This window comes from Pelophylax lessonae, assembly GCF_965119305.1.
Source record: "Pelophylax lessonae genome assembly, chromosome: 6".
NCBI lineage: Eukaryota > Metazoa > Chordata > Amphibia > Anura > Ranidae > Pelophylax > Pelophylax lessonae.
The window spans coordinates 300,650,733-300,663,446 of NC_138773.1; the positions used below are offsets into that span (position 1 = coordinate 300,650,733).

Consider the following 12,714-nt stretch of genomic DNA (forward strand, 5'->3'; position numbering starts at 1 on the left):
TATTCTTGTTCATATTTGTATTGTATATTTTTATCAATTGTTAATATCTAAAAGCTTATGATATGTACACATCTGGGACATGTACCCGAGTGTTTTTTTTTTTTTTTATTTCAATTTGAAGTCATGAATCACCCAATCGAGAAAGAAGGCTTTTCAAGGCTCTAATGCTACATTGTGTTCTCTGCGTAATTCAGAACACTCATTTGCAATGCTCTGGAATAATCGCATAAAATTGCTGTAATTACCCTGATTTGATCATGTGACTTGTTTATGCTGTGCCTGTCATTTCTCAAGCAGAACAATGTGTATAGAAGAAACCTGCAGGGTTGAGATCAGAAGAGAGTGGGCACTGGGCAGAAACCAGACATCCCAACCCCTGGTAATATTCTGCAGATAATCCTATTTGTATTAGAGGAGCGGTCCACCAAAAGTTGGTATTTCAGTTACAGGGATATTCCAACATGGTGTCAGTAACATAATAAATGCCTAGGGTAATTCATATTATAGTAGGAGAAGACCAGGCACTGTTGGCCTGGGGGGGCAAAAGACCATCTACTAGCACGTTCAGGGAAGGGACAGATTTATATGGGCTAAAAAGTGTAGCTATCATATGGCACTTTTCCACTGCAAGTACCGGCTCGGCTCTACTCGGCCCTGCTTGGCCCGGTTTGCTTTTCCACTGCTGGTACCGCATGGTACGGTGTTGGAACGGTTCGATACGGTATGGTTTGCTTTTCCACTAAAGTAGTACTAAAGTTAAGTGGGTGGGATAACAACGATTCTCTAAACAATCAGTGGCTAGTAGTGACTGCATGCAAAGGATTGTGGGATATGGTACCGGGTTTGGTACCTCTTGGAACCACAATCGAGGTGGTACTGTTTTTGAGAGCCGTACCGTTCGGTTCCATGCAGGGGAAAAGCGCCGCCGTACCGTACCGAACCGTTCCTACACCATACCATGCGGTACCAGCAGTGGAAAAGCACAAAAGCGAGCCGAACCGTTCGGTTCCATGCAGTGGAAAAGCGCCAATAGTGTGCCATGGTGCTTTATTGATTGGTGGGCATGGTGTAAGGTCGGGAGGTTCCCTAGAAACAAGGTTTATTGTGACACAATAATTCACATCTTCAAGTATTAGCTTCTTTGTGGCGCTCCGCAAAAAAGGCCGGTGAGCGCTCAGTTGTGTATTGGTGCATTAACGTGCACACAGTAGCTTCATGGTCATGGCATGTGTACAGCCAGTGGCAAAGCTAAACATTCTTTCACCCAGAGCAAGGACTCTCCAAACCTACTAACCCCCCCCCCTACCCGCCCCCGGACCGGAAAGTGTCAGTTTTTTTTTTTAAATATTTTTTTTTTTACTTTTTTTAGAATTTTATTTTCTACAAGTCTTATCAGCCCTGTCGGGGGTCTTTGGAGAAATATCAGAGGTCTAAACAGACCCCTGATGTCTCACTTTTGAGACAGAGAAAGGGGGTGCCAGAGAGCACACAGGGGACCATCTGATCATTTAGCAGTTATTGATGGGTCTCACCTAGCTGATATTGTGCAGGGGCTACTGCGACCACTACCACCATGTGCAACTTCCTACCACCACCCCCCACCCCCCCCCCAGCAGTTTTTCCATCCCCCGTCACCTTATGCAGTTCCCCCCCCCCCATCTTGTGCACATCGATACCCCCCCCAACCTTGTCCCCCTTCCACTCACCTTGTGCACTTTCCCCTCCCCATAACCTTGTGCAGCTTCCCCATGTCCCGCCTTTGTGCACCCCCCGCCTTGTCCTCCTCTACCCGCCCCTCACCTTGAACAGCTTCCCCTCCCCCCCCTCACCATTTGCAGCTTCCCTATCCTTCCCCTCATCTTCTGCACCGCCCTGACAACCCCCCCCCCTTCGCCTTGCGTTTCTCCCCCCCCCCTCCCCTTTTTCAGCTTCCCCCTGACTCCCCACCTTTTTTACCCTCTTTAACTTGTGCAATTTCCTTCCCCCCCCCCCCCCATATCTTGTGCATCCCCCTTACCCGCCCCCCCCCCCCATCTTGTGCAGCTTCATCTCATCCCAGCGCCCCCGTGCCCCCTCCCCCGCACATTGTCCTTGTGAAGCTTACCCATGCCCCTCCTTTGTTCCTTCTCAACCCTCCCCATGTGTCTCCCCCCCCCCCTTCACCTTGTGCAGCTTCCACATAACCTCCAGAGCCTTGACCCCGCGGCTATGGTGTATGGTGTCAGCCCTCCTTGGGAGCACAAAGGGCTTCCACTGCACACAGTACATGGAGTAGGGCTCCAGCTCAAGGGTGTTACAGGTGGAAATCTTCCAGGGGCTCAGTCTCTGGCTCACCCAGCCCTGGGTGGGTGGTAGCAGGCGGTGCATGGCCAGCGATCCCTGCGGTGGATGACAGCAGGAGTGGCAAGGCTCACAGTAGATGTTGACCCTCCAGGACCCAATGTAGCTTCACAGGTTCTTGGTGATGCTGCAGAGCCCCCACTCGTCCAGGAGAAGGAAGCAGTAAAAACAGCGGGCAGGTCAGGCACTGGTGGCGGGAAGGGGAGAGCAGGACCCCAGAGGAGTGGTGGTGAGGTTGGTGCGATGTGGGTATGCCCAGGAGAAAACCCACATTTTGTCTGGGGATATCTGGTGGTGGGGCCCCTCTCAATGCGGCTCCTGGGGCACATGTCCCCCCTGCCCCCCTATTTTGGCCCTGTGTACACCCCTATCAGGCTGCAATGTTGGAAATCTGGTGGGGGGCTAGAGAGGCAGGTAAAGCGGTGGCTCAGCCACCTGTTTATTTACCACCCCTGGTCACCAGTGTGAAAGAGCCCTTAGTGCTGGTTTCCAGATGACTGATCTTTCTGCCACTATCCCAAAACTAAAATATCAAAGGGGATTTGGGACAAACTAATGTGCTTTCTAATGCAACAGTTCACTAATTAGATATGGTAACATGCTTCTTCTAAGGCTTGGTTTGTACTATGAATCGCCTATGAATGGCATAGGAATGTGCACTGCATTCCTTTGCAATTCAAATGCGATTTAGTCTGATGCGATTTGAGCCCATTCATTTTGAATTGGCTGAAATAGCAACGCATTGCACAAAAGTAGTGCATGCACTACTTTTGGAAACGCACTACAACTAGACTGCATGGTACTTCTGTACAATGCAATCTGGTGCAGGTAAACGCACTGCATTTGGGTTGTCGTTAGCATTGTTACTGACACCCGCAGCAGATTGCAAGGGCAATGCGTTTTGAATACAGTGCGGGAGACATGCACAGATTGCGGGTTTCCCGCACCACGTTCTAGTGTAAACTGAAGCAACATCCAGTAGGTAGGGTTATATCCCCTCTGCGTCCTGTTGGGAAGAATTCTCTTTTCTTCCTGTCCTGGAGATGCAACAAGAATGTAGAGACATTTACCCTCATAGATAGTTATCACTGAAACAAGTGTCCACAAACAAACACTTTTACTGTTCCTGTTTTGGTAAAAACTGTAAGTTTACGGATTTTTCATAATTTCCTGTCCTGGTGACATGAATGGAGAGGGTAAATCTCCCCAGTAGGAACATAAACAGCAAATAAACACCTGGCAGGGCTTCGAAAATAAGTTGTGACTATATCTAAACTTTAACGCTTTTGCTGTCCCCAGCGTATAACATATTTGGGCATCTGCGGGGGGGTTTTTGCACACACTCCCAGCTGCTGTGAGTGACTAAATCTGACAAGCCGACTGTCAGATGGAAGCGATCCGATGGCTGTATAACTACAGGTCATTTCCACCTGCCCTAGGAAAAACAACACCCCCCCCCCCTCCCCCGTGAGTGCCCTCGCCATGTTTCCTGGGCTCCAAGCTTCTATCGGCAGACCTGGGACTGGTATGGTGGGTGCGGCCGGGTAGAGGGGAGGGAGACCAACATTCTTCTAAGAACCCGAAAGCGATGTGTAAAACCTCACTTCCGTTTCTGGTGTCACTTTCTCTTGCTGGTCTGGCTGGGGAAGAAGCTAGGCGCTGGCATGATTTTTGAATCGCGCCCCACAAAAATACATGGTACTGCTGTACCATGCGTTTAAGTGGGCGCAAACAAAATGCAATTATTGGATGCATGGAGGTGCCATTAAGAATTAATGGCACCCATGCACAACTGCAAAAGGCAAAGCATTTTTTTGCGTGGTGCAGGAAAACGCGCAATTTCACACGTTTTACCGCAATACACCTGGTGTGAAAAAGCCATAAATTGTAGTTTGTAAGGCAATGCTAAGTGGTCAGTAGGCTGTACATCCCAACCAATGCCCTGCTAGTACCCCCCCCCCCCCCCAAAAAAAAAACCCTGTCTAACCCAAATCTTCCCTCCTGAAACCCCCCTCCTAGCACAAATACCCTCTACTAGCCACAACCCCTTTTTCTAGCACAACTCCCCCCCCCCAACACATTACCCCCTCTCGGCCCCTGCTACAGAAAAATGACACAACGCCTTGTATAGTCTGACCATGAAAGGGTTACGGTGTTATGTCCTGTGTACAGAGAGGAGGGAGAGCACATCCCGTTCCTTCCCCAGGTGCCCCCACGCTGTCATCTGTGTTTTTTTCCAGCAAAAGTGAAAGCTGGGTAAGCCTCTCGACCTTCCAAAGGCAAGCGATGACGTCATCGGCTGGTAGGACGCGGGTGGGCGGCTCACACAGCTTGGAACTTCACACAGTAACCCTTTAATGGTTGCATTGTAGAAAGCTTTGCGTCATTGTGTCGCGGCACCCTTGGGACTCTTTGCGGCATCCCGGTTGAATAACCCTGACATAGGGGACTTTTTGTTCCTTATGTGATAAAAAACAAACTTTGTTGGAAAAATGTGTCAAACATTTAATTTTCACCCAAGCATTCAAAAAAATAAATAAAAATTCTGACCACCACCCAACCCCTTCCACACACGCACATACGAACATAAACGCATGTGTCAGGGGTGCCTGTGCATGAAAATGTAAATTGCTCTACACATTTCATAACGCCGTTCATGTAAGGGTGAGAGTCAGGGGCGTAACTACAGGGGTCGCAGGAGTTGCAATTGCAACTGGGCCCCATGCTCCAAGGGGGCCTGTGCGGCTCCCCTGTACACCCGGATAGGGGGGGGGGTCGGGGGCAGCATGTAGAGAAATCACCGTCCTCCTTTTTCCTCCTGTAGCTGCAGGAGGAAAATGGAGGAGATTGGTTTCTCTGTATGCTGCCCCCGCCACTCCTCCTATCCAGTTCAGTTGTTCTGCTGTCTTTGGGCCCCTGTGTGCTCCCCTGGTCCCCCCCCCCCCCCCCCCCGTCCTCCCTTCCCTCTCCTGCCGGTTGCTGCAGGGGATGTGTCACAATAGAGAACCAGGAAGGGGTCGGTAAATGTGTAATTTACCAGATCCTTCCTTTTTTTGAATGGACATTTCAATAGTCATAGTCAGTGACATTGTAAAAAAATAGAATAAAATGATAAAAAATAATACAATTAAACTAACAAAAAATAAAAACTACCGACACCCGTGGGTGAACTTCCAGGATCGCAAAGGTCACACTTGCGACCAGGCCCTGGTATTCCACCACAGTGGGGAGGCCCCAAGATGGCAGGAAGGGGGCCCACTGCAGAACTTGTAAAAAAAAAAAAGGAAAGGCACCGCTCAGTGTAGCAGGTGTAACTTTATTCAATGACACACATAAAAACTTACATGAAGGCAAGGAAGGAGCACTTCTGCGCACGCTCCGAAACGCGTTACCGCCCCTCCACGTCATCACGCTCGTGCGGTCCATCAGTAAGGCATGCATTCCACCGCTGCCTGGATCTGATCCAGTCCCTCCGATTGGTCCTCCCCACAGCGTCATCTCCCGGCTGCTGGCTAGTTTTGAGGACGGGAACACCTTGGACCAGGAAGGGACCCCGAGCCACGAGGATAAACGCTTGCCTCCATATTAAGTATGTGTTTTTATGTGTGTGTCATTGAATAAAGTTACACCTGCTACACTGAACAGCGCCTTTCCTTTCTATTTTGCCTGTTAGTGGGACTTTGCTTCGGCCTAGCTGCCCTCAATGTAAGCGTCACATATCTGTGCATTTGTGAAATCCATCCATCAGTCTGGCTGCACCTCCCCCACCGAGACAGCTTCATTGAAGATTCATCTCCTAGCGGGAGCGCCCATCAAACCTTTTTTTTTCACTGCAGAACTTGTGAAAGGGTCCTGCTGCGGGACCATAATAAAGGGCCCCGCAACAAGAGTAAAGGGCCCCAGGATCAGTGTGAAGAGCCCCAGGCTTGAAGGGAAGGGCCCTGGTCCGGGGGTCCTTCATGGTTTCTTGCACCGGGGCCCTGAAGGTTCTAGTTATGCCTCTGGTGAGAGTAAAAATTTTAGGACCATAATTTAAGGTTAAAGTGGTTGTAAAGTCAGAAGTTTTTTTTTTTTATCTTAATGCATTCTATTCTATAAAAAACCTTCAGTGAGCAGCTCCCCCCTCACCCCCTCCTAATACCTACCTAAGCCCCCTCTTGATCCAGCAATGTGCACAAGTGTCTCAGCCATACGGGGCTCTCCATCCTGATTGGCTGAGACACAGCAGCGGCGCCCATTGGCTCCTGCTGATGTTATTCAAAGTCAGTTAGCCAATGAGTAGAGAGAGGAGGCGGGGCTGAACTACAGAGTGGACATACAGAGCAGCAGCTTGGCTCGGGGGCACCCCATAGCAAGCTGCTTGCTGTGGGGGTACTCGACAGAAGGGAGGGGCCAGGAGCAGCGGCGAGGGACCCGAGAAGAGGAGGATCCAGGCTGCTCTGTGCAAAACCATTACACAGAGCAGGTAAGTATAACATGTTTGTTATTTTTAACTAAAAAAAAAAAAACGAGACTTTACAATCAACTCTGAACTGATAACTTGTAGGGGCCTTTAAAGTGTCGGAAAATTTAGGGCAGTGGTCCTCAACCCAGGTCCTCAGGGCCCACTAACAGGCCAGGTTTGCAAGATAACTGAAATACATCACAGGTGATATAATTTGCTGCTCAGTGATTGCAGTACTCTAGTCTGCATCTCCCCAAGGAAATACTTAAAATCTGGCCTGTTAGTGGGCCCTGAGGACCGGAGTTGAGGACCACTGATTTAGGGTACCACAGTTTGTCGCCATTTTACGGGTGCACACATATTTAAGGCTTGACATGTTGGGTATCTTTTTACTTGATGCAACCTCATCTTTTATATTTTATCAAAAAAATGTGCAAAATGTTGTGTTTGTGTGCCCTAAAATTAACTTTAGTGTGTTTCTTACTTACATTTTGTGCTTGATAAAGTTTTGCACTAATATCGTGTGACATAAAAATCTGGAGCTACCACTATTTTATTATTTAGAGTCTCTGCTTTCAGAAAATATATGTTTTGGGGTTATAAGTAATCTTCAGGCCTAAAATGATTTTTTAAACGTGTGCAAAAAAAAAACAGAACCTGCTGTGGATGCAGATGGCAATGGCAGTATGTATGTAAAAAAATGTTTGCAGCGCCTTATTCTGGTCTACAACGCTATCCTGCCTTACACGTGGTTCCCTTTAACCTCCCTGGTGGTCTGATTATGTCAGGATTTCTGGGTTAAAAGCGGTACATTGTTTTGCATGGAAATCTGTTGTTTTATATTTTAAAACTCACCTTCCCCTGCGATCCCCCCGCCGTCCTACCCCGCTGTCCTTCCCCGCTGTCCTCCCGCTCTATGCTCGGCAGATGCCGGCACCTGTCTTCCGGTTCCCTTCTCTGCGACCGTTGTGACGCAGGGGGGTGGAACCGACGGCAATTTAAAAAATGTAAATACACCAAATGAGATGATACAAAGCTGTATCCTAACGGATTACACTGTATCATCCCATTTCACCACAGGATTCCACCTGGTGACTTTTCCAGTGCCCTGCCTGTGCTTTTCCAGGGCTTTGTGCCTGGAAAATAGAGAACGACCATGGCGTCCAAAAAGCGTTCTTTTTGCGCAAAAGCGCTTTTAGACGAACTGGAAAACAGCGACAGCGAAACTGAGTTACTTGAAGAACTGAGCGATAGCGATTTGTGGGAAAATTTGTCATCAGGTACGGAAAGTGACGACAGCGACGATTCTAAAGTCTCTTTCTGGCGCTCCGTTGGAAATTCTGAAGAATCATTTGATATACTTCCCAAATTCCACAAGCGATGCGCCAGAAAGAGACATCAAAATCGTCGCTGTCGTCACTTTCCGTACCTGATGATGAATTTTCCCACAAATCGCTATCGCTCAGTTCTTCAAGTAACTCCGTTTAGCTGTTTTCCAGTTCGTCTAAAAGCACTTTTGCACAAAAAGAACGCTTTTTGGACGCCATGGTCGTTCTCTATTTTCCAGGCACAAAGAACTGGAAAAGCACAGGCAGGGCACTGGAAAAGTCACCAGGTGAAATCCTGTGGTGAAATGGGATGATACAGTGTAATCCGTTAAGATCACAGCTTTGTATCATCTCATTTGGTGTATTTACATTTTTCAAATTGCCGCCGGTTCCACCCCCCTGCATCACAACGCTCGCAGGGAAGGGAACCGGAAGACAGGTGCCGGCATCGACCGAGCACACAGCGGGAGGACAGTGGGAGGATGGCTGGAGGACGGTTGGGGAGGACAGTGGGAGGATGGCTGGAGGACGGTTGGGGAGGACGGTTGGGGAGGATGGTTGGGGAGGACGGTTGGGAAGGACGGTTGGGGAGGACGGTTGGGGAGGACGGTTGGGAAGGACGGTTGGGAAGGACGGTGGGGGAGGACAGTGGGGGAGGACGGTTGGGGAGGACGGTTGGGGAGGACGGTTGGGAAGGACGGTTGGGGAGGACGGTTGGGGAGGACGGTGGGGGAGGACGGTTGGGAAGGACGGTTGGGAAGGACGGTGGGGGAGGACAGTGGGGGAGGACGGTTGGGGAGGACGGTTGGGGAGGACGGTTGGGAAGGATGGTTGGGGAGGACGGTGGGGGAGGACGGTTGGGAAGGACGGTTGGGAAGGACGGTGGGGGAGGACAGTGGGGGGGGGGGGGGGCGGTTGGGAAGGACGGTTGGGAAGGACGGTGGGGGAGGACGGTGGGGGAGGACGGTTGGGGAGGACGGTTGGGGAGGACGGTTGGGGGGGACGGTTGGGAAGGACGGTTGGGAAGGACGGTGGGGGAGGACGGTGGGGGAGGACGGTTGGGGAGGACGGTTGGGAAGGACGGTGGGGGAGGACGGTTGGGGAGGACGGTTGGGGGGGGGACGGTTGGGAAGGACGGTTGGGAAGGACGGTTGGGAAGGACGGTGGGGGAGGACGGGGGGGGGGGACGGTTGGGGAGGACGGTTGGGAAGGACGGTTGGGAAGGACGGTGGGGGAGGACAGTTGGGGAGGACAGTTGGGGAGGACGGTTGGGGAGGACAGTTGGGGAGGACGGTTGGGGAGGACGGTGGGGGAGGACAGTGGGGGGGGGGGGCGGTTGGGAAGGACGGTTGGGAAGGACGGTGGGGGAGGACGGTTGGGAAGGACGGTTGGGGAGGACGGTTGGGGGGGCGGTTGGGAAGGACGGTTGGGAAGGACGGTGGGGGAGGACGGTGGGGGAGGACGGTTGAGGAGGACGGTTGGGAAGGACGGTGGGGGAGGACGGTTGGGGGGGGGACGGTTGGGAAGGACGGTTGGGAAGGACGGTTGGGATGTTACCTCTTTTGGTACTGAAAATTAACCCCGAGCCCCACTCGGGAATACCGCCAGGGAGGTTAAAGCGCTAATAAACCCAAAACATAAAATGTAACATATTTCATCTTACCATTCATTGGATGTGGTGACTGCATTAGCTTTCTTTTTAAGACTTATTTTCCTCTGTTTTCACCTGCTGATCTAGCCAGAAGCACACTGTATTAGAGTGCCTCCACTCTGGATGAAGGAGCACAGAGGGCACAGTAGACAGCAGCATTGTCAGTCTAGGGGGGGAGGGTTTGATGTACTAACAGATTTAAATACACTAACAAAATTTAAGCTAAACTCAAGCTCACACTTTATTATCAGTTGCAGCGAGCATTTTTTTTTTTGGGATAAAGGTCTTACATAAATAAATAAAAATGATCATTTTAAGTCAGTGTTGAATGATTTGTCTCATCACTGTAACTGATACATCTGCAGGATAGCTTGTTCTTTTGAAAAAACAACAGACTTACTGGCTGGATCACCAGGTGAAAATAAGGAAAAGAAAGCCTAAAAGAGAAAACGAATGCAGCCGTCACATCTAAGAATTGGTAAGCTGCAATAAAATAAATGTGTGCTTTTGTGTTTAATACCGCTTTAACCTTTAATATGAAGGCAAGCCAGCGGTCTCCCACTTGCCTGACCTGGTCAGAGACTCCCCAGTACTCCCCTCCTCTGATCGCAGCCCTGCCAGTTTGTGTTAATAATGAAGGAACTCACTTTTGGTCAGTCAGGATGTATCCATAGTCCTCTGTGACTTTATGTGGGCTCTGCCCAGGGTCCAAACTCATCTCTGGGACTTCTGGGTAACTTTTCTTCTCTGGGACCTTTATTTCCCCATCTTCAGCTGCCATTGGGTTCCCAGGCTGCTCCGCCATAGTCTGGGAATCAGGTACCAGGTGGGTGGTGATGGTGGCGGTTGTTGCGCTAATGCGTCCATCGGGCACTCGCTGGTCAGTATTCTGGGCCAGGGGGGCCGGAGAGATCTCTTTTGGGGATATTTCTGGAGCCGAGAACTGTGGTTCATCCTGGGACAAGTGCTGCATCTCCCCCTCAGAGACCTGTGATAAAGGAATAAAGATGAAGTTTTATCTCCTCTCATTTTACTTTCCCCCTCATCAACATGCTAATGAAATGATTAAATAAAACCAGTTTTCATTATTTATTTTGGACCAGTGACATCATCACTGGGTCTCTGTGCTTCTCTACGCAATGCAGGGTGCTACTTATGACATCCTGAGAACAGGAAGCTGTGGTAAGGCTCACTTGGGATGCCGATCCTCCATGATTGAAAGAACTGAAATTCAATCAATGAAAGAGGCGCACCAGGCTGGGGAGGAAAGGGCTACATCAGGGGTGTCAAACTCAATTTCACCCTGAAAAGTCAGCAGTATGGTAACCGTCAAAGGGCCGGTTGTATCTGGGATGTGTTACGTAGAGAGGGCAGAGTTCAGGATTATGCTATGTACATAGTGCAGAGTCCAGGGGTGCGTTATGTACAGACTGCAGAGTTCAGAGGTGCGCTATGCACAGAGTGCAGGGTTTAGGGGTGCGCTACATACAGGTTGCAGAGTTCATGGGTGTGCTGTGTACAGAGTTGGGGGTGCGCCATGTACAGAATGCAGTGTTCAGGGGTGACCTATGTACAGAATGCAGTGTTCAGGTGTGCGCTATGTACAGAATGCAGAGTTCAGGGGTTAGCTATGTACAGAATGCAGTGTTCAGGGGTGAGCTATGTACAGAATGCAGTGTTCAGGGGTGAGCTATGTACAGAATGCAGTGTTCAGGTGTGCGCTATGTACAGAATGCAGAGTTCAGGGGTTAGCTATGTACAGAATGCAGTGTTCAGGGGTGAGCTATGTACAGAATGCAGTGTTCAGGGGTGAGCTATGTACAGAATGCAGTGTTCAGGTGTGCGCTATGTACAGAATGCAGAGTTCAGGGGTGAGCTATGTACAGAATGCAGTGTTCAGGGGTGCACTATGTACAGAATGCAGAGTTCAGGGGTGCGCTATGTACAGAATGCAGTGTTCAGGTTTGTGCTATGTACAGAATGCAGAGTTCAGGGGTGAGCTATGTACAGAATGCAGTGTTCAGGGGTGCACTATTTACAGAATGCAGTGTTCAGGTGTGTGCGCTATGTACAGATTGCAGTGTTCAGGGGTGCGCTATGTACCGAATGCAGTGTTCAGGGGTGCGCTATGTACAGAATGCAGTGTTGAGGGGTGAGCTATGTACAGAATGCAGTGTTCAGGGGTGCGCCATGTACAGAATGCAGTGTTCAGAGGTGCGCTACGTACCAAATGCAGGGTTTAGGGGTGCAGTACATACAGTTTGCAGAGTTCATGGGTGTGCTGTTTACAAAGTGCAGAGTTCAGGGGTGAGTTATGTACAGAATGCAGTGTTCAGGGGTGAGCTATGTACAGAATGCAGTGTTCAGGGGTGAGCTATGTACTGAATGCAGTGTTCAGGGGTGCGCTATGTACAGAATGCAGTGTTCAGGGGTGCGCTATGTACAGAATGCAGTGTTCAGGTGTGTGCTATGTACAGAATGCAGTGTTCAGGGGTGAGCTATGTACAGAATGCAGTGTTCAGGTGTGCGCTATGTATAGAATGCAGTGTTCAGGGGTGCGCTATGTAGGGAATACAGAGTTCAGGGGTGAGCTATGTACAGAATGCAGTGTTCAGGTTTGCGCTATGTACAGAATTCAGAGTTCAGGAGGGAGCTATGTACAGAATGCAGTGTTCAGGTTTGCGCTATGTACAGAATGCAGTGTTCAGGGGTGAGCTATGTACCAAATGCAGGGTTTAGGGGTGCAGTACATACAGTTTGCAGAGTTAATGGGTGTGCTGTTTACAAAGTGCAGAGTTCAGAGGTGAGCTATGTACAGAATGCAGAGTTCAGGGGTGAGCTATGTAGAGAATGCAGTGTTCAGGTGTGCGCTATGGGGTGTGCACTGTGTACAGAATGCAGGGTTTAGGGGTGCACTATGTGCAGAGTTCATGGATGTTTAACCCCCCCCC

The 12,714-nt window shown here is 49.9% G+C and overlaps 1 protein-coding gene across 2 annotated transcripts in view; it reads right to left on the minus strand.

Annotated features, from left to right (window-relative positions):
* Positions 1 to 12,714, minus strand: part of PTPRN (protein tyrosine phosphatase receptor type N) — a 178,062-nt gene that overhangs the window by 87,265 nt on the left and 78,083 nt on the right. For both annotated transcript variants that reach the window (XM_082262054.1, XM_082262053.1), the window contains one exon: positions 10,411 to 10,751. In XM_082262054.1, coding sequence (XP_082118180.1) covers positions 10,411 to 10,751 — 341 coding nt within the window. The remainder of the gene's footprint in view (positions 1 to 10,410; positions 10,752 to 12,714) is intronic.